The 24,095-nt window shown below is 40.0% G+C and overlaps 1 protein-coding gene across 2 annotated transcripts in view; it reads right to left on the bottom strand.

Annotated features, from left to right (window-relative positions):
* CCDC34 (coiled-coil domain containing 34) overlaps nt 1-22,800 on the bottom strand; it is a 40,109-nt gene extending 17,309 nt beyond the window's left edge. The window contains exons 1-6 of one of the 2 annotated variants that reach the window (XM_048854619.2): nt 22,666-22,800; nt 21,969-22,207; nt 13,761-13,890; nt 10,235-10,342; nt 2,579-2,737; nt 68-209 (exon numbers count right to left, since the gene is read on the bottom strand). In XM_048854619.2, the coding sequence (XP_048710576.2) occupies nt 68-209; nt 2,579-2,737; nt 10,235-10,342; nt 13,761-13,890; nt 21,969-22,192 (763 nt within the window). In that variant the 5' untranslated portion in view covers nt 22,193-22,207; nt 22,666-22,800. The other variant, XM_048854618.2, reaches the window with a different exon arrangement.
* Nucleotides 22,801-24,095: the final 1,295 nt, after the last annotated feature.

Here is a 24,095-nt window from a genome sequence, read left to right as displayed (position 1 = left end):
ATGAAGCCTGACATTGCCACAATATTTACATAGACACCATGGTATGTGTCTAGTACCAAGTACAAACCTGAAAGTTTCCCATTGGTATAGCCATAACTGTGTAAAACTGGGCGGGGTTTACTTCTGGCACGCTGTAGCCACTCTCTAAAGATCTTCTCTGATTTCTCTTTTTTCTCCTGTAATTCAGCTACCCTTTTTTGTTCCTTTTCCTAAAAGTGAAGAAAAATAAAATGTCCAGAGACAGAATTCTGTAGAAGATATGCAAAAGTTCTTTACTACTACAAGTCATTTCCCTACAACCAAACTTCTATCATAATGTTCAGCAGCTACTTGTAACAGATCACTTCACTTTTAAAAGGTTTCAAGTTTTTTGGCTAATGAAGTTATGTGTATTTTGTCATGATTTGCAACAGCATCAGTGTTTGCTACTTAGTCACATTCAGGATAAAACTGTCGTCATCGTGTAGAAAGATATCTGTTGTGTATTCATTTGCCGTAGCACAGTCAACAAGCAAATACCCTAAGGTTCAGAGACTGAAAAAAATGATAATTTCCCAAATGATATGGCCAATGTTAAGTAGCTTTTGTGCAAGTTAAATACTTGTGCAAGTGAAACCTGTAGAACATGTCTGCTTTATGACTGTTGTCCAAAAATAAACTTGATCATTGAATGAATATGCACATACACACAAACACTACTATTTCTATGCAGCTGCTAATAAATCATTGTCCCATGGATATCATTTGGGGTGGGCAAGTGCAAAGGGGGAAAATATGCCATCCAACAAGGCTCACTGTGGTAGAAAGACTAATTTGCTCCATCATCCAGCTGCATAAAATAATTTAACATGAGACCTAGGCCTTGTACTCCCATCCAATTAGAAGTCTCTAATATTTAAAATGATTTAGTATCAAATTACTATTCAGTCTGGGTTCACCGATGACCAAGATACAACAGTAAACATAGCAGTACTGCAAATGGATTGACTATATTTGTCCACCCCAAAGACAATGAGCAAGTCTTTACTCTAACACGTTAAAGAATGGAAACATTTACCATCAAGTGAGCCAGGGTGAGATCCTTACCTTCCTTCAACTCCTTTACACTGGGTAGAAGGGTTCAGCAGTGTAAAGAGATCTTAAAAGCCCATAAGCAGCTGAGGGAAGATTTCCCCCAACGTAAGTATTGTAGAAGAAAGCCATAAACTACCTTCTCAGGACCTTTTTACAAACCCTAGTGTAGTGGGGCATAACTCACAGCACCACAGATATTCTGGATAGTACTGCAGCCCAGAGAGGCTCCCAAACTTAGATCAGTCCCCAGCAATATTTAAGTTACTCCAAGGTACTCTCTAACACCTGGAGAAGTCCAGGATTAGGACAGTGCAAAGATGATTTCCTACAAGTTCCGTGCTGTGCCTCTGCGCTAAGCCGCTAAGAATCTCACCCACAGCTGCATAGGTTGCTGCCATAAATAAGTCTAGAAGAAATTACTTGGTAGGCAGAGGGTTTACAAGTTTGTTATAATAAAAAACCCACCGCACTCATTAAGTCAAGTGCCTTTTGTTTAAGTATAAATCAAATTTTTATAAACAAATTATTTTTCTCCTTCTTGCTATGAGCTCTCAGTTTTCTCAAGTATCTCTGACATCAATCCTGCAAATCACTAAAAGATTAACTGGAATATTTCAAGTTTTCAAAAGTACTTGGCTCTGAAATAGTTGTAAAAATCTCCCCCAGAGATTTTTGCTGGTATTTGCAGTCTGTAGCTTTGCACCTTATTAAAAATGACAGAACCACAAAGCTCTGCCAGCCTTAAGATGTACTCAAGGAGACTGTTGTCCCTGAAAGTAAGGGTGACACTACCTTCCTTGAAGGTAGCTTGACTTCATTCCTACTGGGAACAACTGGAGATGGTGGCCATTTCAAAGAGGGCCCTTTTTTTGTTTGTTTTTTGTTGTTGATGATTTCTAATAAAGATAGTGACAGCTCAGTTGCATTGTTCCCAGTGAGAATAATAGGAAATTGCTGACATTTTGAAAGAGGGCATTTCTTTGTGGAATTTTCTGTAGAAGAATATTTATCAGGCCCTGCTGAAGGAGAAATTTTCAGTTACAAAGAGTGGCAAGAAAATGACCATTTATCCTTAAAAAAAAAAAAAAAGTCTTGAAACTTTGCCAATGCACAAGATTTCAATGAGTTTTAATTATGTGAGAAGTTGGACGGGGCTGCATTATTAAGATCATTCAGGTCATAAAAGTGCTCTGACACAGGCTATAAATTTCTTAAAGAACCAATTTTTTAAATTAAGTCAACTAATTAACAGCTTTATTTATAAATTCTCAGAAAATTCATTCAGTGGCAAAGACTAAGTGTTGTAATTTCAAGAATATGTTGTATTAAAGTAGTTAAATTCCTGCTTTAAACTGAAACTCATCTCAGTCTTAAGTATGGAACCACAAGAAGGGCTTCCATACTGTGTGTATAAATTTTTTTACTAATGTTAATTTAATCAAAACAAGGCCACTCCATGTGTAACAGGCCTAACAAGCTGGTATCAAAGATGAATGATTTCTACCTCCTCTTTCTTCTTCTTCTCAGACTCTTCAGCTCTTTTCCTCTTTAGCCATTCTTTATACTTTCCTTTAGCTCTTTCCTGCAATTGGATTCTCTCTAGATCTCTCACTGCTTTTTCTGCCATCTTTTTGATGAGCTTTCGTTCCTTTTCCCTTCTTTCCTACATGAAACAGGTCAAAGAAACAGTCTTTTCAGTATTTTCAAAAGGTCATTATTGGCTCCTCATTATAATGAAAAGGGGTTAGCTAACTGTGTAGGAATTAACTCCAAGTAGAATTGGTACAAGCTGGAGAAATCACTGTTGCAACAGTTTAGAATTTTGGTTTGAGAAAAGCAGCTGGACATCACCTTTTGGAGATAAAATAGTGTTAAAGCATAAGGTTGGCATAAAATATAAGTGAAATCCAACTTCAACACTCACTGTAATATTTTATGTTTACTATAGAAGAAAACTAAACAAATAAAACACACATTCCAAACATAACATTACACTGAATAATAAATAAAGAATAAATGGCACATTTAAAACTGTATAATAGTTATTAATGAAGTAGCAATTTTATCAGTGAATCTCCTAGACCCAAATCTTTACCATTTTGACTTGGAGCCACAGAGATTTGTGGTTTGTCTGAATGCCAGAGTGTGAACTGATGTGGAAATCTAATTTCTTTTTTAAAGAACATGGCTCTAATGAGAACAGACTGATATTTCATGACACTTCATGATTTTTCATATGCAAAATGTACTTGTGAACCAGACTGACAATTGATAAGAAATCTATATTCCTTCTAAGGGATCATGAGTTTAAAGAGAGAGAGAGGCATTCTTTGGTCTGTAAACTGAAGATCAGATTGATCAATGTTAAAAGTATCCATGGATGAAATAGTGAAGGGAAATTTACTTCCCTTGTAATGCTCCTTCTCTGGAGAGACTTTTACTGGATTCTTACTCCCTTCCCACCTCCCCTTAAAGTTTGCAGATTTGGGAGGTTAACACTGATGAGTGATTGTCAGAAATATAAAAGGGAAGGGTAACCACCTTTAAATCCCTCCTGGCCAGAGGAAAAACCCTTTCACCTGTAAAAGGTTAAGAAGCTAAGATAACCTCACTGGCACCTGACCAAAATGACCAATGGGGAGACAAGATACTTTCAAAGCTGGAGCCGGGGGGGAACAAAGGGTCCGTCTGTCTGTGTGATGCTTTTGCCGGGAACAGAGCAGGAATGCAGGTCAGAACTCCTGTAAAAAGTTAGTAAGTAATCTAGCTAGAAATGCATTAGATTTCCTTTTGTTTAATGGCTGGTAAAATAGGCTGTGCTGAATGGAATGTATATTCCTGTTTTTGTGTCTTTTTGTAACTTAAGGTTTTGCCTAGAGGGATTCTCTATGTTTTGAATCCAATTACCCTGTAAGGTATTTACCATCCTGATTTTACAGAGGTGATTCTTTTACCTTTTCTTTCATTAAAATTCTTCTTTTAAGAACCTGATTGCTTTTGCATTGTTCTTAAGATCCAAGGGTCTGGGTCTGTGTTCACCTGTACCAATTGGTGAGGATTTTTATCAAACCTTCCACAGGAAAGGGGGTGTAGTGCTTGGGGGGGTATATTGGGGGAAGACTTCTCCAAGTGGGCTCTTTCCCTGTTCTTTGTTTAACACGCTTGGTGGCAGCAGCATAGGGGTCAAGGATAAGACAAAATTTGTACATTGGGGAAGTTTTTAACCTAAGCTGGTAAGAATAAGCTTAGGGGTTCTTTCATGCAGGTCCCCACATCTGTACCCTAGAGTTCAGAGTGGGGAAGGAACCTTAACAGTGACAAAGAAATAATTAGGAAACTGCATGCTAAAGAGGTCATGAGCCATTGAACAAGATTTAACAGGTTTCCCCATTGAAAATGAATGCAAAGTGCCACAAAGGCAGTACCAGCCTCCAAACTCTTCACTGGCTGACTTCATATAATCAGCTTTACACATGAAGCACTAAGCCCAAGGATAAGCCATCTACTTTCCCTATCTTATTGCCGTAAACATTGACTCTCACTCATCTGAGAGGAGTACTGCGCAAGATGGCATGAAGTTAACTAATGAACGCTTTATGTTGCATAAGTATCTGATTAAACATCTGATTAAAAGTGAGCTGCTGTGAGTCAATATTCATCAACAAAGTCCAGGTCCAATGTATTTAAATGTAAATGAAAAGTTTCTAAGTTAAATACAGAGTATGGTGGGAAACAGAGAATATATAACTTGTTCATACTAGGTGTAGTCAGATTCCTGTCACAGTTTCCTTGGATTCACGTTCGTGATCAGATTGTGTCTGTTCAAACTGCTGGGGGGGGGGAGGGAGAAGGGGCATGAAAGGTATTTCGTGTGGGTGTCAGACTCATAAAATCCCAGGGGGGTAGGTGCATTTCTTAAATCACTTCCTCTGCTCCTGGATGAGCACCATCACAACAGAGTCCCCATAAAACCTAGCATCACACACACACACCTTAAACCCTTCCTCCACCCAAAAATGATGAATATCAAAAACTAACTAAAAACTATCCTAACACTAAAAATGAACACCATTAGAAATTAATTAAAATCTATCTAGAGATAAAGTCTGACCAATTCAGACCTGAGTACTGCCTGCAGTTATTACACTGTCTATGAAAGTAAGAAAGGAACTGAAGTGGTTAGGGCTGCACCTCTCTTATGTAACAATAAGGACTGGAAAGTTCAGTGTTACAAAACAATAATGCTGCCCCCGCAAGAGATACTGCTTTGTAAAATGTTTCTAAAAACACACCATTGATCCCAGTGGGAATATGCAGAGGCCACCTCAAAGAAGTTAAAAACTATTTAAAATATCACTTCTTGTACATAAATCAGAAAGTAAAATGAAGAGGAAAAGTGTGTGTTACACACACAGAGATCATGCTCTCAGATGCTAATTTATGCTTGGTCATAGCAGAATTGATCTGAGAATCTAATCCTTTTGGACAATTTCTGAACATAGTTTTCTCCTCATATTATAAAAAGATGGTTAGCTATGAATGAGAACTTACTAAGTCTTTGTTGATGCACATGAACTCCCCAACACAGGCTGGTACTCTCATCTCTGTTGACAGAACAAGATCCCTGGAAGGAACTATCCACCAAAGGAGGTGTTCTTGAACTTCCTGAAGCAGTGCCAACCCTATTTGCAGGATACCCCTCTCATAACTGTTAGTTAATCAAGTCTGCGCCTGGTAAGTCACAAACGCAAAATGCCATCTTCTATGCAAGTCACAAAGAAGAATGGAGTCTCTGCATTTATGGAGTGCTTTTCATCTTCAACACACAAATCACTAAAGTGGGTTCATTAATCCTCCAAATAGTCCTGACAGGTAGAACAACAATGGAAATAAACAGTGTACATAGTTGTTAGATCACTACAAGCTATTTAAAGAATCTAAAAGTTGGATGTTGGACAGTGACTTCTTAATACATTATATCGACTGTTACAATTTAAGTGAGGGTTGATTTAAGAACAGTGGCATAAACTTGAATGAAAAAAGCTGACAATTATTATAGCAATTTAGAAGCCAATACAATTTACACACACACACACTTTATATAAGTTTACCATATCCTTGCTTGAAACTAAATTGAGTCCCAAATTCACTTCATAAAACATGCCTTACTTCCGCAAGTTTTAATAATTTCCTTATATGGATGGTGCAATACATTCTGAACAAACAGTGGTCTGAGTTACATTGGTTTCAAGCCAAAATAAATTATTCTCTATGCCAGCAAACTTTACCCTTTTAAAAGTTGTTAGAATTATCAGAAAGAATAAAGTTAATAGATTCATAACCTTTAAAATTAAGGAAAAACTTTTTAATAAAAGGGAATTTGAGACCCATGAAAAGGGCCCAACTCAAGTTCTCTATTTACAAAAACAAATTAGATAAAACACAAATAACTGTACAGCAAGGCAAGTTTCCCCACAAATTAACTCTGACCAGGAGAGATAAGACAGTAGTTTGTTTTCCACACCCTGTCAAGTCTTAGGCCTCTCTAATGAGATGGCAAACAAGAATGTCTTTAAAAAATGCACATGTCCACTAAGTACTGCCTTCAGAGAGCTCTATTTGAGACTGGGGGTTATATACAGTACTGGACTTGACAAACGCATACCTAACATAAACCAGAAAGAAACTGTAGCAAAAAGTGCTCTCTAATTACCTGCATCAGATTTTAATGGCTGTGTTAACCTATTTCCAATTCCTGTGCCAGTCAGTTCCCCCTAAAGTAAAGGCTATTTTAACACTGAAATGGCTTGTTGAGTGTGTACAATCATAACTAATCTGCTTATACATGGAAATCCACAATACCTTATGGTATTTTTATACATAAATCAGAAAGTAAAACAAGATGAAAAGTGTGTGTTACACACACAGAGATCTAAAACAAGACGAAAAGTGTGTCTGTTACACACACAGAGATCATGCTATTCTCCATTTCAATCAAATGTTTCCACTGGATTCAAAATAGTATTCTGTTGGTTTTTGAGGCTAGTGTGTTTTGATCTGTGTTCTTTCGACTTTGTAAGCAGTAGAGACATACTACAGCTTAACCAACACAAGTTAAATAGATAATCTGTCTGCCCACAAATGACTCAGTACTAACTTGACAGAAAAACAAGTCTCCATTTTAGCTCGATGGAGAGTTTTAGACGCACCCACTGGCCAAGCCCAGAGGGGATCTCAAAGCCCAGGCTCCAGCCCAAGCGTTTATACTGCAATTTTATAGCCCAGAAAGCCCAAGTCACCTGACCGACACCAGCCATGGCCAAGTCGCAGGTCTTTTATCACAGTATCCTACGAGTACTGTATACTAAGCATTTGTTCCTACTGAAATACAAAATTTCATGTCAATATAAATATCTTTCACAACTGAACACAGTGCTTTTTGACAGCTCAGTGCCATAAAGCGTTATTTTTAAACCCACAAACTACCTCTAAAAATTGCAAATTATGTTTACACAGAAGCATGCCAACTGGTGAAGTTAACTTTATTTATTTTCCTATAGTAATTTAAACAAGATGACTAAGAATGTCTAGAAGTCTCCATTGAGTAAGGTATTATATATCATTTTAAAACAGGAAAAAAAAAATCCCTCACTGCCAGCTAGCAAAAGTCTCCAAATTTCACCTTCTAGCCATTTCACCAGAGTGCTACATTTCACACGTGGGACATCATAACTGATATGTATTGTATATTAAAATGCAAGAAAAAAAACAAACTGTGGTTCTTCGAGATGTGTTATATACATGTATTCCACTTCTGGAGTGTATGTGCTCCATGTCCCTGAGATCAGAATCTTTTGTCCAGCAGTGTCCATTGGGGCGACGCATATGCCACAAGTCCTTCATGCCCAGTACTGAGGGCACAAAGCGGGAGACCAGGCCCAACTAGTTCCTTCACCAACACAAAATTCAGATGTTCTAGGATTCCATGGTAGCAGGAAAGGAGGACAGGTATTGGAATGTATGTTGACAACACATATTAGAGAGCCACAGTTACAGTAAGGTAAGTAAGTTTTCTTCTAGTCATTGTCAACATGTATTCTACTTCTGGTGACTCACAAGCACTAACCGGATGTGAAGTAGGTGGGTGTTTGAAGTCTATTTAAAAGATTTCAGGACAGAGGCATCAGACCTCAGTGCCTCACAAAGATATAGACCAGGGGTAGGCAACTGATGGCATGCGTGCCAAAGGCAGCACATGAGCTGATTTTCAGTGGCACTCACACTGCCCGGGTCCTGGCCATCGGTCCCGGGGGCTCTACATTTTAATTTAAATTTTAAATGAAGCTTCTTAAACATTTTTAAAACCTTATTTAACTTACATACAATAGTTTAGTTATATATTATAGACTTATAGAAAGAGACCTTCTAAAAACGTTAAAATGTATTACTGGCACACAAAACCTTAAATTAGAGTGAATAAATGAAGACTCGGCACACCACTTCTGAAAGGTTGCCGACCCCTGATATAGACCAAGCCCCACACAGAGCTTTCTCATGCATGTCACAGAAGCTGCCTGAGCCCTTGTGTAGTAAACCCTAATCTGTGCTGGGGAATCTAAACTGGCCTGCTTATAACAGAACTTGATGCAGTTAGACATCAACTTAGTCTCTGGGTTAAAAAAAAAAAAAAACAACGACACTTTAACCTGTTTGTAAATGCCACAATCTTGAAGAGTCTCTAAGTAGAAAGGACATCTAGAGAATGTAGTCTAGTCTCTCCTTGACTGGAGTGTAATATAGGAAAAAAGTTTGACAAATGATTCATCTGAATGAAAATCAGACTACTTTTGTAAAAATCTGGGTGGGGGCTTAAGGGTGACTTTATATCCTTAGGTAATATGGCCACAAGTGCTTATATTTCCCCTATTCTCCAGGATGATGTGACTGCCACCAAAAAAGCCATTTTCATGGATAAGTGATGAAAGGAGCGAGTTGCCAAGAACTTAAGAGTGTGTCCCGCATTAAAAGCGCCAGGACTACATTAAAGGTCCCCATGTAGGAGCAGGCTGGGGGAAGAATGCTTCTGGCAGCCTACCTATTGTTGCTTAGGGAGGTGAAGTTCTGACAGCAATAGAAAAACCCCTCTGTTGCTGTAGTCCGCGCCCATGCTATGCGCGTTAAACGGCTATGCCGCTGTAGTAGTGTAGATAAGCCATAAATCCTGGTACTGCGGAAAATTTACTCCCAGAGTCAGAGAAAAAAAAAAATTACACTTAAAATTGCCAACAGGCACACTATACTACACATTACTAATCCTAACATTATTTACTTAACAAACGTATACACAAAAGTTTTGGAAACATGTTGAAACATGGACATTGCAGTGGCGCCATCTTGCAGCCATGGGCAGCGAGAAGGGACTGTGGGATGGATGGGCCTGATCTGCCCTTTATACCTTCTGTACGGGGCCTCTGGACATAAGCACATCCACAATGGATGCTAAAGACAATTTAATGGACAAAGACAAAAATATATTTTTAAACTCAGCACTGGCCATACCTGTGGATACCCAGAAGTCCAGAAAAATAAAGTTTAATTACTGGTCACTGGACAAGCTAATGACTCCATCACAAATTGACTTACTGTTGATTCACTTCAAGATTCAGGTCAGGTGTAAGTGGCCTCCTATAAATTCCACAAGGCAGAACAAACATATGATTTGCCTGGTTGCCCTGATACTTATCTAAATCTTTCTTGGCTCTGCTCTACTAACTGCACCATATATTGCATATAATTAACGCATATGCTCTCCCGAAGTTCTTTTGTAATGGGGTCCTAGACACTCAGCAAGTGAGACACTTTATCAAAAAAACAAAACACAGGGACAGAGCAGGGTAATGTGCCAGAACAGTCAGGTTAGCCATTAATCTTCTGAGTTTTCAAATACAAATTTCCCTTATCAATTACAGCAAGAGTGAGCCACAGAACATTTTGGGATACAGTCTTGAACTTCAGGGGGGTGGGGCTTTTTTTAAGTTTCCTATTAAAATGTGTGCTCAATTAGTGAAAGAAATATGGATGCTTGAAGAGTCTGAGAAAAAAGGACCGATTTAATTAAATTACTGGATATTTGAGTATTTTGAATTAATGCAGTATTTACCTCTTCATTCTTTTGCTGCACCCATTCCTTGTGTTTCTCTTCAGCAATCTTTTTTTTCCTTTCAAGCTCCTGCTTTTCTTTTCTTTTCTCCAGTTGTAAATTCATTTCCTAATTAAAACAAATTTACACACATAAGTTATTTTCAAATATAAGCCAAAGTCATTTGAAATGTATAAAATTCAGATTTAACAAAATCATTAAGCTGCAGTGATTCCCAGAACTAGCTTATCATAAAGAATTTCAGTTCCTTTTATATAATATAAAATTTAAAGTGACAAGCAATTCTTTAAAAAAAAAATATTTTTTTTTTAAGGAGGTGCAGAAAATAGTTTTTCAGATATGCACATTACTGGTTGACAATAAGACACTAGTCACTGCTAAGCACCACTTTCTGAAATCAATTCTTTCATATGTATGCCTTGGCACCATTGAAAGTCACTGGTACCAGTTCAAGAGTTCTAGTGATTTTTTCCCCAGTAGAAACTGCTTCAAATTTCTTGCAGTTACAAAGGCTGTCAAATATATAATTTCTACATGACCAATTCCGTAATGTTTACAGAAGACATAGGGCCAATGTAAATCTGCACAAAAATGCACCAGCAGTGGATGGCCTAACGCAGACAGGGTGCTGGTTGATGCTAACATTTTAAACATCATTTCAGTTACAGCTGTTCTGAGCAGAATTAGGTGGGCTAGAATTTAAAACAGTCGTGACAGCCCATTTACACTAGCACTTTCAAAGCTGCTAATGTTGGTGGTGTTAAATATGGTAGGAAATTCCCAAAAGTTTTCCATAGTTCAGAGAGGGTTAAAAGTCAGGGAGGAGGGAGAGCAAGCAAAGAAGGAAAAATCCTTGAGGAATATTTCAGTTTCTATGAGCTGAAAATGTTTCCATTAATTTAGAGTCAAACAGCAAAATGAACTCTGCTATCTCAGCTTATTTAACTGCCTCTTCATCCATCTGCACACATTGTGGCAGGACTTTCATGGTAAAGGAACATACATGGTAAACCTAACTGCAAAAACCAAGGCGATTCAGAGGTAGATGGCATGTCGCTCAGCAGTTGTGCGTTTCTATCAGTGATAGCATTACAGGAATGTAAGGGCCTCGTGGAAGCCCAAAGCCCACTGAAGTTATTGGAAGGATTTGTTGATTTCAATACACTTTGGATCAAGCCCATACTCATGTGGAAGTAGGTGTTCTGAGTCTCTCTCCTCAGGACACAAGTTGGTGGGAGTTACTCATATCCTGCCAGGAGGACTGAGTAGGAGTAGTGTGGGGACAGGTTGGGGGTGGAAAAGGAGGTTTATAATCAAGTCCAAAGAGTTTATTCTGCAGTCAGATTGCAGCAAGTCAGATCAGGAGGTGTGAACAAGATTTCAGTGTAAATTTGTCAAGTTTATTGTCATCGCCAGAAAGGCTAGAATGAAACTTCATGTTTTTAAATGAATTGTTTATATTATGGAAAATATTACAGAGTCTGTATTATTCTTTCTATATAGTTATTTCCCCAACACAAATTTTTATGGTCCATATATTACAATCAATTTTCAAGTGAGAATTTCAATTTCCAGTGGCAATTCTTGGGTTTGAAGTTAATACAGATAAAAAATAATTTGCCCCTAACTTTTGTAAGAGCCCCAAAGAAAAAACAATATAGTCATTGTTTAAAAAATTAATTAGCGATGTATTTTAACAAGAGCCAGGCAATTACCACCTCATTAAGGACCTGAGGAATCTGCGCTGCAGGCATGTTCCTCTGTTAGAGTGATACCCAAAAGAGTCCTAGGACAGTGGTTATCAACCAGGGGTCCACACAGCCCCTGGGGGAGCCATAAGGCCACTCGGCTGAAGCCCAGCTTCCTGCGGGACTAAAGCCCTGAACCCTGGTGCCCCCCAGGGGGTCTTGGAGTTTTTATATCATGCTGGGCGGGCCTCCGAAAGAAAAAGGCTGAGAACCTCTGTCCTAGAAGATATATGCTGAAAGAAACATCCATTCCAAATCACTTTCTACATATTCCCTTTGTTTAGGATAGTTTTAATGTCACTCATTCTAGAAAAAAAAAAAAAACACGGACGCTTCTCAGGATCTTAGTCTAACACTATTAAAAAAATCTAATGTGAGATTTTAAAAACAGATGTGCTTTTCTCTTCTTACAAAGAAGTTTTTAATCAAAATCATTGCAAGTGTTAGGAAAATGAAGGTTCCTAATGTCTAATATTTATAGAACTATTAAATTAATTAAATTCAGAATTTTGTTTTTTCCCGTGCTATTGTTTTCTTTGTTGCTATGTACTATTTTTACCAGGTCACTAATTTTTAAAATCCATTTAAAACACAGTGAGACATTCCAAGTTGTGTACTATATAAACATTCCATTGTTTCAAGCATATAGAAGTAAACTACTTTGGTTCTGATCCAGTCTTGATGAGTAAAGGTTATATATGAATCACATTTTTCCTACATACTACCAGAAATTAGCTTGGATCAAAAATTTTTTTTTTGGGGAGGGGGGGGAATGGAGTGGGGAGAAGAGAGGAGTGCCAACTTAAAATCTAAAAGGAAGTCCAAAATATGTGCTGAAAGTTAGGGAAGTTAGAACACATTCCTGGAGTTTACCAAGTGATTTTAGGTTTCCATTGACCTTTAACACAACACAGAACACTTCTCTAGAGCTTTCCAGCTGAAGACTGCAAGTACTTCACAAACACCAATGAGTTAAGCCACAAAAAAACCACCTGTGGTGAATGTTACTCATTTTACAGATGGAGAAAATGTAGCACAGGGAGGTTGACATTTGCTCAAGGTACGTGACTAGCCAGTGGCACACGTTAGAAATGAACCCAGTGATCCAGCTTTGATTCTATTGCTTTAACCATTATGATATGCTTCCCCAACGTGATTGTAAATGCTAATAAAGCTTAACCAACAGGACTGCACACACACCAATTAGGAAAAGGTGGCTCACTTAATTCTGCCACAGTCCTACTATTCAGGAGTAGGTTATTTATAAGAAAACAACAGATGGATAAAGGAAAAGAAATTCTGGGGTGGGAAGCACTTATTGTGAATACTCTGGGAAGAGGTATCAAACAGTTGTATAACAACATACCTAGGTGGCTGTCAACAACATGCCTCATGTCTAACCATGTACCTTGGCGTTCCTATACACAACACACGCCCTGTCGTGTTTTATTGCTTAAATGCAGGCATATGTAACCATGAGGAAAATCAAGGTACCAATTACACAGATATGTTTTAATCCTTTAAACCTGAACCATTACCAGTTGGATAAGCAAAATATATACACCACATTTCCAATTAAGCATAACATTTAGCAAAAGAGAAATGCATGGGACATGAATCACACTGGTTTACCCAAACACAAAAGCTAAGCATGTCTAAAGACATTAAAGATAAAGAACAAATATATCTTGTTTTCACAATAAATAGAAAAAAACCCTGCAATTCAGTGTCTGTTAATCTGCTGTCAAATCTAAGGGAAAATAGTCAGAAATATTCACCTCTAAAGCTCTGGCTTGTAAGCGGACACGTAGCTCTCTCTCTTTGCAAATGAACCATTCTTCCCATGGTGAGAGATTATCTGTCGGAGGCGACTGCTTTTTCTTTTCTGTTACATTACAGCTTTCAGCACTACAGAATTACAAATGAGAAATATAAAGGGAAGAATGTTTGGTGGATACTATTTTCAAATCAAATTTATTTCAAAATTAACCAGTGCAACTGACATTAAATAATGACATGTATTTATACCGTGGGTATTCATGACAACCATGAAATAAACTCCTTTACTTCTGCAACTCTGTGATAACCTGTAGACCCAAGTGATAAATTGGGTTTTTTAGCACTTGCCCATCTTCTTAAGGACTAATTTTAATGTTCCAAACAGCTACCATTTAACAATAAAACAAAAAACCTGTTCAAGTGTTTCCTTCCTTCTCCTGAAGTAGGGAAAAGCAGGGAGTTAAAATTACATTTGGTATATTCCATCAGTAACAAGTCCAGTATCTCACATCGCTTCACAGCTAGTAACAGATTTTCATGTCCCTTCAAATCCTGGTTTCATAGTACCAAGGCACCTGAACTTTGAGGAGACACACAAACAGTCCTAATAGGATTTTTTTTTTTTTTTTTAAAATCCTTTCTAAAACCTTTAATAGTTTATTAGAACGTATTTGGGATGCCTCATATAACTCATCCCCACTCATGAGTTAGGTAGCCATCCCAACCTCATGCCAATAAAACCTTTATGATAATACCACCATATACACACACTAGCTCATGTGTGAAAATATATGTATGTTAGTTTTGATCAGAACGGAACCTAACTTATAAAATACCAGTGGGCTCATATGTGAGTTTTCTATGTATTTTTCTAATTAATGTGACTGATCCTCCGCTGGTGTCAATCAGTCTAGCTCTGTTGAAGTCAGTGGAGCATGTTTATTTACAACAGCTGATGATCTAGCCCTCTCTTTGGATTCACATTTACTTTGTTTCTAGCATGAAACATGGGAGAATAAAGGCAGAATTACATAAACTAGGATGCATAAATATTGAATAGTACAAGAATGCAAAAAAGTGATCATATAATCATAGAATGTTAGTTCAATAGTACCGGTGCTTTAAACCAACTGAATACTTCTCAAAAACTCTCTTCCATTCATACATACAAGTCTCTTCCACACATTTGAAAACTTACAGTAGCACAATAAGTTTATAAAGAGCTTTGTGTATTTTTATAAAATAGAAAATATGTAACTGTCTCCCAATTATACAGAAACTTCTCTTCTTTCAGCCAATAAAAAGGGAAAATACCCCCCCCCCCAGCAATTTATGCCAGATTTCTTCGGTGTCTTGCAGACACTTACCTATATTCTTAACATTACTACTGTGAGCAGTCCCACTGATTTATTAGAATGGACATCCAGAAATGCATGCTATAGTAACATTATAAAATAAATTTACTCTATTTAAATAAAGTATAAACAGAGCATTCCCCCCCCCAATATAAAACGCACTGAAGGTTCAGCTACTTCAGTACTTGTTCTTCATATCTAACAGAATCCTGCCTCATTTATCATCATTAATAATCAAATGGTAAACATAAGTATCATTCACAGACAATACTAAACTGAGAATTGTTGTAAACATTAGTGAAAGCAGAGAAATATTATAAAGGGAACAGAGTGATTAAACATACGGGTAGAAAATAATGTGAGATTTAACTTGAAAAATGCAAGCTAATACAATTGGAAGAAAATCTAAAATTTAACTATTCAGTTGAGGGGGGCAACCTGAGGAGTCATAGTGAAAGAGACCAGGATAATAGTGGCTGTCATTTGATACAGCAGGAAGAGAGTCCAACAAAATTCTGTGCAGACATTCTGTGAAAGGTGGCAGGGACAATTCTTCAATATAGGACTCTGGTTAGACTGCATCTGCATTATTGCACTCAATATCAGAAAAAGACTGAAAAATTAGAGGAAGTTTAGAGAGGAGCTACAAAACTGAAGTGTCATTAGAGGAGGTTTTAGAACAAATTAATAAACTGAACAGTAATAAGTCACCAAGACCAGATGCTATTCACCCAAGAGTTCTAAATGAACTCAAATGTGAAATTGCAGAACTACTAACTGTAGTTTGTAACCTATCATTTAAATCAGCTTCTGTACCAAATGACTGGAGAATAGCTTATGTATCACCAATTTTTGAAAGGGGCTCCAGAGGCGATCCCAGCAATTACAGGTGGTAAGCCTGACTTCAGTACCAGGCAAACTGGTTGAAACTATAGTAAAGAACAAAATTGTCAGACACATAGATGGACATAAATTGTTGGCGGAAGAGTCAACATGTTTTTTGTAAAAGGGAAATCATGCCTCATCAATCTACTAGAATTCTTTGAGGGGATCAACAAGCATGTGGACAAGGGGGATCCAGTGGATATAGTGTACTTAGATTTTCAGAAAGCCTTTGACAAGATCCCTCACCAAAGGGTCTTAAGTAAAGTAAGCTGCCATGGGATAAGAGGGAAGGTGCTCTCATGGATTGGTAACTGGTTGAAAGACAGTAAACAAAGGGTAGGAATAAATGGTCAGTTTTCAGAATGGAAAGAGATAAATAGTGGTGTCCCCAAAGGGTCTGTACCGGGCCCAGTCCTATTCAACATATTCATAAATGATCTGGAAAAAGGAGTAAACAATGAAGTGGCAAAATTTGCAGATGATACAAAACTACTCAAGATAATTAAGTCCCAAGCAGACTGCGAAGAGCTACAAAGGAATCTCACAAAACTGGGTGACTGGCCAACAAAATGGCAAATGAAATTCAATGTTGATAAACGCAAAGTAATGCATTGGAAAACATAATCCCAACTATACATATAAAATGATGGGGTCTAAATTAGCTGTTACCGCTCAAGAAAAACCTTAGAGTCATTGTGGATAGTTCTCTGAAAACATCCACTCAATATGCAACAGCAATCAAAAAAGCTAACAGAATGTTGGGAATCATTAAGAAAGGGATAGATAGATAAAGATAATAAGTCAGAAAATATCATATTGCCTCTATATAAATCCATGGTACACCCACATCTTGAATACTGAGTGCAGATGTGGTCGCCTCATCTCAAAAACGATATATTGAAATTGTAAGAGATTCAGAAAAGGGCAACAAAAATGATCAAGGCTATGGAACAGCTGCCGTAACAGGAGAGATAAATAAGACTGGGACTTTTCAGCTTGGAAAAGAGACGATTAAGGGGGGGATATGATAGTGGTCTAGAAAATCATGACTGATGTAGAGAAAGTAAATAAGGAAGTGTTATTTACTCATTCTCATAACACAAAAACTAGGGGGTCACCAAATAAAATTAATAGGCAGCAGGTTTAAAAACCAAACAAAAAGAAGTGTTTTTTCACACAACACAGTGTCAACCTGTGGAACTCCTTGCCAGAGGATGTTGTGAAGGCCAAGACTACAACAGGATTCAAAAAAGAACTAGATAAGTTCATGGTCCATCAATGGCTATTAGCCAGGATGGGCAAGGAGAGTGTCCCTAGCCTCTGTTTGACAGAAGCTGGGATTACCTGTTCTGTTCATTCCCTCTGGGGCACGTGGCATTGGCCACTGTCGGAAGAAAGGATACTGAGCTAGATGGACCTTTGGTCTGACCCAGTATGGCCGTTCTTATGTTACAGGAAAAGTAACATGAAGGAAAGATATAGCTTGGTGAATTAAGGAAATAGATATAAGTATTTAAAGGGTGTAAAAACCAAATCAAAAATTATTTAGGGTGGTAAGAGAGAGTAACTATGAGTAAATCAGATCAAGTTAAGCACAGGAAAATATAGGCTGAATATGATCATGAGCCATTATACTGGTAAGATAGGACTTTCAAAAGATCTCAAAGGCATTAGCCTAATTCTACTCCTATTGACTTCAACTCTCCATAGGAGATGGGGTAGAAGCCATATCTGGGATCTTAAGACTATTATAGACCGGATAAAACATATTGGCTGAAAGAAGGGAAGTTTCTCTATAGCCTAGAAAAATACGTAGAAAATTCACAGATGAACCCACTGGAATTTTATAAGTTAATTTTGATCATAAGCAAGAACAGTTTGGCAAGCACTTTTGCACTGGCAAGGACAGAGTCTTTTCCATCTTTTAGATTCACAAACAAAGAATTCCCAAAACTTCAGCCACTAATGTATCAAATCCAGAGCAATTTTGGGTAGCGTATTTTGTTAAATCACAGAGCTTTTGCCTGAAAACATCAGGCTCATCTTACAAAAACACCCTTTGTAACAAAACAAATTGTTGTAATGGAATCTGAAACAGGGATGCGGTAATCTTAAAATTCAATTATTTTTATTTTATATTGCCACCTAAACATGCTGTATTCTGTACTGTCTACCAGTTGCGATTCATTATCAGCTAATGATTTTGTGATACGGATGAGCTGAATACTGCTTGCCGATGTCTGAATAACGTAAACGTTTGGTAGAAAGTCATAGGCCCACTTTCTGAAGTAACAGAACAGTGGTTTTCAACCTGTGGTCTGCAGGCCTATGGGGGTCGGCAGAATTATGTGAAAGGGGTATGCGAACGGTGATTATGAATTAAGTCTCAGATCCCAGAAAAGGCATTCCATTTTCTCTGATCAAAAGTATGCGAATATCCCCACCTATAGGTCAAAACCTGGAAATGTTGTCGTTACTATAAAAGTCCATAGTTTAGCGCCTTTTCTCACACTGCATCAAATGCCATGCTGGGCATGTGCAACTTTTATAGTTGAATTCTATTCAGCCAGTTTTCAGTGTAAGAATTCTATGGTTGGCGTCCATGGACCATAGACTGAATTTCCAAAATTTGTATTAGATTAATTCCCTAACTCAAGTTATATGTATTGAGACAGAAGAACTGAAATTTGATTAAATAAAAGTCACTAAGCTTTCTATAACAGTACATTCACTAAGTCAGTATATCAGAGTAAATCTATCAAGATGCATGCAGAGTGTAAGTGGCCCAGGATCATAGGTGGAGCTAGCAGTAAAACCTATAACTAAGGTTGCCTAACATTTTCCATTATAAGACCATTTTCAGTTGTTTATAAAACTTTGCCAAGCTTTAATTGTTTCAGCTGAAATATCCAATGATGAATGTCTCCCCCCCTTTTTTTAAAAAAAAATTCAAAACAAAGATTCACCTGTTAAAGAAATTGAGATTAGAGAAAAATACATTGTTTTACCAATGTTTAAAGATTCTTAAACGTTTCATTCAGAAGTTCCAGAAACACCATGCTTTGGATCAGAGATCTGAAATTTGGCCAAGTTGGCAGGAGGCTAAAGAGGTGCCTTTTGCAGTTCCTGTAATAATACACCCAAATTTCGTGGAGTTGTAAGTGTCTGAAAATTGTCATATATACATGCTCAGTAGAGGTATGTTAGAGTTTGACAGCAAAATTATCCAAAAGTTCTGTCAGTAGCGAGTATACTCTATCCCCAGGGAGCTAACCAAGCATATTCCAGAATGGGACTGAGCAGGGACTCTGATGGGATGTCTCTGCCCCACACTAACAAGCAGAGGTTGAGGACACAGACAGACCCTTTGTGGCAATAAGAGGGTTAAAGAAGCTTGTGGATCCAGCTGACCCCACCCTGCTATATTTGCAGCTATCAGGCATGGAAAGGGGAACTAAAAGAGGGAGAGCTAGGCCACTCCAGGGCTGACCAGGAAGGAGAGAAGAACTATGCTACTTCTTTGACAAGGGAAGCCTGGGTCCAGCCAAGAGCCTAAGGCAGCTTGCTTCCTGGGTGAACCATTTGGTGGATAGGATGACTAAGATCAGGAAGACCAATCAAAAGGGATTAGATGCTGTCATAAATATAAAGGGAAGGGTAAACACCTTTAAATCCCTCCTGGCCAGAGGAAAAACCCTTTCACCTGTAAAAGGTTAAGAAGCTAAGATAACCTCACTGGCACCTGACCAAAATGACCAATGAGGAGACAAGATATCTTCAAAGCTGGAGGGGGGGGGAAGGGAACAAAGAGTTCTCTCTGTCTGTGTGTTGCTTTTGCCGGGAACAGAGCAGGAATGCAGGTCAGAACTCCTGTAAAGCGTTAATAAGCAATCTAGTTAGATATGCGTTAGATTCTGTTTTGTTTAAATGGCTGATAAAATAAATTGTGCTGAATGGAATGTATATTCCTGTTTTTGTGTCTTTTTGTAACTTAAGGTTTTGCCTACAGGGATTCTCTGTGTTTTGAATCTGATTACCCTGTAAGGTATTTACCATCCTGATCTTACAGAGGTGATTCTTTTACTTTTTCTTTGATTAAAATTCTTCTTTTAAGAACCTGATTGCTTTTTCATTGTTCTTAAGATCCAAGGGTTTGGGTCTGTGTTCACCTGTACAAATTGGTGAAGATTTTTATCAAGCCTTCCCCAGGAAAGGGGGTGTAGGGCTTGGGGGGATTTTGGGGGAAAGACGTTTCCAAGTAGGCTTTTTCCCTGTTATTTTTGTTAGACACTTGGTGGTGGCAGCAATAAGGTCCAGGGACAAAAGGTAAAATAGTTTGTACCTTGGGGAAGTTTTAACCTAAGCTGGTAAAAATAAACCTAGGGGTTTTTTCATGCAGGTCCCCACATTTGTACCTTAGAGTTCAGAGTGGGGAAGGAACCTTGACAGATGCCCAGAAACAAGGTCTGAAGCAGACAAGCAAGAGTCCTTTCAAGAAACCTACAGATGACACTGATTCTGAAGCTTAGGGGTTCTTAAGTTTTTGGACTCTGACACCCTAGAAGGGGCAAGAGCATGCCACAGCCAGAGAGCTAAGGGGCACCAAGCTCCATAATCTGCAAGGGGTGACACACAGGGACCCACAGTCGGGTGAGTCATGCTCTGACCAGCCACAAAAGGGTGCTGCTCAGACAATGTGGTTACAAGGACTTTTTCTGCATCGGCATTCACAGCTACCAGGGATTGCTGTAGTAATGGAGCATCAGAACTGAGACCTATAGAACGGTTTCTTTTGCGCTCTCAGTATTCCCCCAGCTGGTGTTCAGGCAGCATGGAGGAAGAGACAGTAGCTTGCCATGAAGGCTGAGGAACAGAGTGCTTGGACAAGCTGGTGGGTGGGTAGTGAAAAGAGGAACAAGGACAGGAGTAAAGTGAAACAGGGACCTGACAATTTCCCTCAGGGCTCTACAGATGCCTGGAAGGGGGACTGGGCCAAGCTTTATCAAGTAAAGTGCTACGTTTACCATTCTTTTTGGCTCAGTCCTCTCGAACCTGGAGAAGTTTTCCTGGAGTCATCATCTTATAGATAAAGCAGGATGAAAGTTCTATGCAGAAATTCATAATAATGAGATGTGTAATGCTTCCTTGCCAAGTACTTTATATTTTCATCTCTCAAGTGGAAATGCTTATTGGTATCCAAGCAAGCTTTTGAGACCCATGCATAAGAGCTGAAGAGACTCATTTATTTGAAAGAGAGTCCCAAATTTTACAGAACCATGCTGTCTAGCACACACATTTTGACTAGTGTCTCGCTAACTGTGCCTATTCTTAGCCAAGGTGTAGATATGGTATGCTTTTCATTGGAAAGTGTCCTGGCTGCTAGGTCTTGTCAGCCACCTTTTGAGGAATGCATCAGATTATTCAACACAACCCTGTTCCCAACCATTGGAGTGGGGAGAGGAAAGAAAAACAGAGGGGGAGGGAAGAATTATTTGAAGAAAGGGAGCAATTAAAGAATGAGAAATGGGAAGTCCAAAACCCTAGAAGCCAACGCTGGTACAATTAATACACCTCAAATCCCTGTGTTGGAAGTAATTTTATGTATTTGAGAGAAAATAACTTCTAACCCTCAACGCACATTTGAAAAGTAGGCAAGTATTATCGTTCCCTTTTAATAGGGGAGGAAACTGAGGCACTTAGACATAAATAACATTTTCAAATCTTGGATGTTTTCAGTCCCAAATCCATTGTCTAGGCACCTACAGTAGTGATCTGATATTCAGAGATGAAAAACCGAGGACCCGAGACTCCCACTGACCTGAACAAAATGGAAATTATAACTCCTCACTAACTCAAAGTTAGATTGCCTTCATTAGGTGACCACATAAGCATTTAGCTGTCTAACTACCTACTGGGCCCTTCTATTTTAGCAAAGACAGCCAGGGAATGGGAGTGCATGAAGATTACCTATTGTGTTTATTCCTCTTGAAGGTTCTTTTCCCCCTAGCTGACGGTGCAGCGTCCTCCCTATCCTCCTCCTCTTCCTCCTCATTGCAGCTCTGGAAGCTCTGATGGTAAATGGGGGAGAGCAAGGAATAAGTGGAGGAGCTCAAAGGCTGCTCATCCTCAGAGGTGGTTGGGGACGAAGGGGTGGAGCAGGCCACCCTACTCCTGGGCCGAGCACTGAGCATGGAGGCAGTAAGTACCTGTCAGGAGAAATTAATAGGATAAGGGCAGTACCCTTTCATAGGTCTCTCACCAATGCATCTTACCCTCAAGCTACACCCCCTCCATTAGCCAAAATCCTCAGCCCTGCCATCCTCATCTCCTACTCTGCCAAGCCACAGGCCCCCGCCCCCAGCTTCCAACCCACAGGCCACCCCTCCCAGACCTCACCCCCTTTCCCCAGCTTCCAACCCACAGGCCCCCCCACCCCCAGCTTCCAACCCGAGGCCACCACCCCCTAGTCCCCATACCCAGTCCCCCCCTTCTAGGCCCGCCCCCAGCTTCCAACCCCTCTGCCCCGCCCCCAGCTTCCAACCCACAGGCCTTCGCCATCCCCGGCCTCTCAAACCACCCCCCAGCCCATATTCCTGCCTCCAGTCCCATCAGCGCCCTCCCCGAGCCCCGCCATAGTCGCGAGGCGAGGACAGGGCCGCTCTACCTAGTTGCCGCTTTGAAACTCGCAGCGTCGGCTCCGCGCTCCCATGGGCCCCCGGGGCACCGCCCGCTCCGCCAATCACCGCCCGCAGCGGGTTCCATGGCAACGGGGACGCTTTGACCCTGCGCAACGTCTCCTGCCGCCCTACCTCCCGCCAGCCAATCCCCTTCTCCCGCAGCTCCCCTCTCTTCCGCCCCCCCTCCCCCGCGCTGCCTCCTTGCAGCCGTGGTGCCTCCCGGGTGGGCACTGACCCGTGCCAGCGGCAGCCCCCCCGTCCCCATGCGCGCAGGGGCAGGTCGCTCTGTCACGGCGGGGCTGGGTTAGTGGGGACGGAGGCTGGGGCGTGACTGAGCGGGACCAGACACGAGAAGGGCTCAGCATCGTTGCCAGCCCCGCTGGGCGACGAGGGTGCAGGGGGCTCATTACCCGAGCCCAGACAGAACTAGAACCAGGGGCTGGAACCAGACCGGAAACCCCGTGGAAAGTTTTTCCCCACTGTGACAGGAATTAGCCCTTGGAACAGCTGCTGAGGCTTGATGAAACTCTCTTCCCTGTGTTATGCGGGAGGTCCAATTAAATGACCATAATGATCTCGTCAAGCCTTAAAATCCATGATATTATACCCAGCAGTGATCTGACACGTATGTGATGCCTGAGATGTAACTGGGTCCTCAAGTACTGCAGTCACCTTGGGTGGAATCCACAAAGGTACCTAGAGACCAAAGTCCTGTTTTTAGGCACCAGGGTACACCACAAAACTCAGCTCAGCAGCCACCCAACCAGGCAGGCACCTAAATTTTTTGCTTCTGGGCTCTAAGTGCCTGGGCACCGGCTCCTGCTCGATCAGACATTCTACTGCCTCCTCATATGCAGCTGCCTGCCACCCAAGTCCTGGAGCAATTCACAAATTGCCCACATGTGGGGCCCTAATCCAGTAGCTGCCCTCTGAGCATAGCTACCACATCAGGCCCTTCACCTTAGAAGTGGCAGGTCCCTCTTCAAATTCCTTCACCCCTTACATGCTGTGTGAGAACTGTATCCACCAGGCTGAAAGTTATAAGGGAGCTGCTTTCTTTCAGGCCCTACATGAGACTGATGCAGCTGAACACATCTTCATGGACCGCTGGCAGAGCTAGGCACCTAGGGGGCAGGGCTTCCTGTGATTTTCTAGGCACTTAAAAGCTAGGTACTTTGACACTCAATATTGCAATGCGTACATCCTTTTGTGGATCCCATCCTCTAAGTAGAAGGGTAGGTATTAAATATGTACAAATCACTTTATCCACCACTGAAATGCAGCCAAATCTGGACTGGAATGCTACATCCACTTAACAGCAAAAAAAATTTGTCAAATTTTAATGACAAATGCCCTGATCTTGAAAAAGCTTACTTCACATGTGCATAAATGTTTGCAGGAATGGGGCTAAAGATAG

Source organism: Caretta caretta, chromosome 6 (assembly GCF_965140235.1).
Source record: "Caretta caretta isolate rCarCar2 chromosome 6, rCarCar1.hap1, whole genome shotgun sequence".
In the NCBI taxonomy this organism is placed as follows: domain Eukaryota; kingdom Metazoa; phylum Chordata; order Testudines; family Cheloniidae; genus Caretta; species Caretta caretta.
Note: the sequence above shows the minus strand (reverse complement) of the source record. Positions and strands in the feature narration are given on the sequence as shown.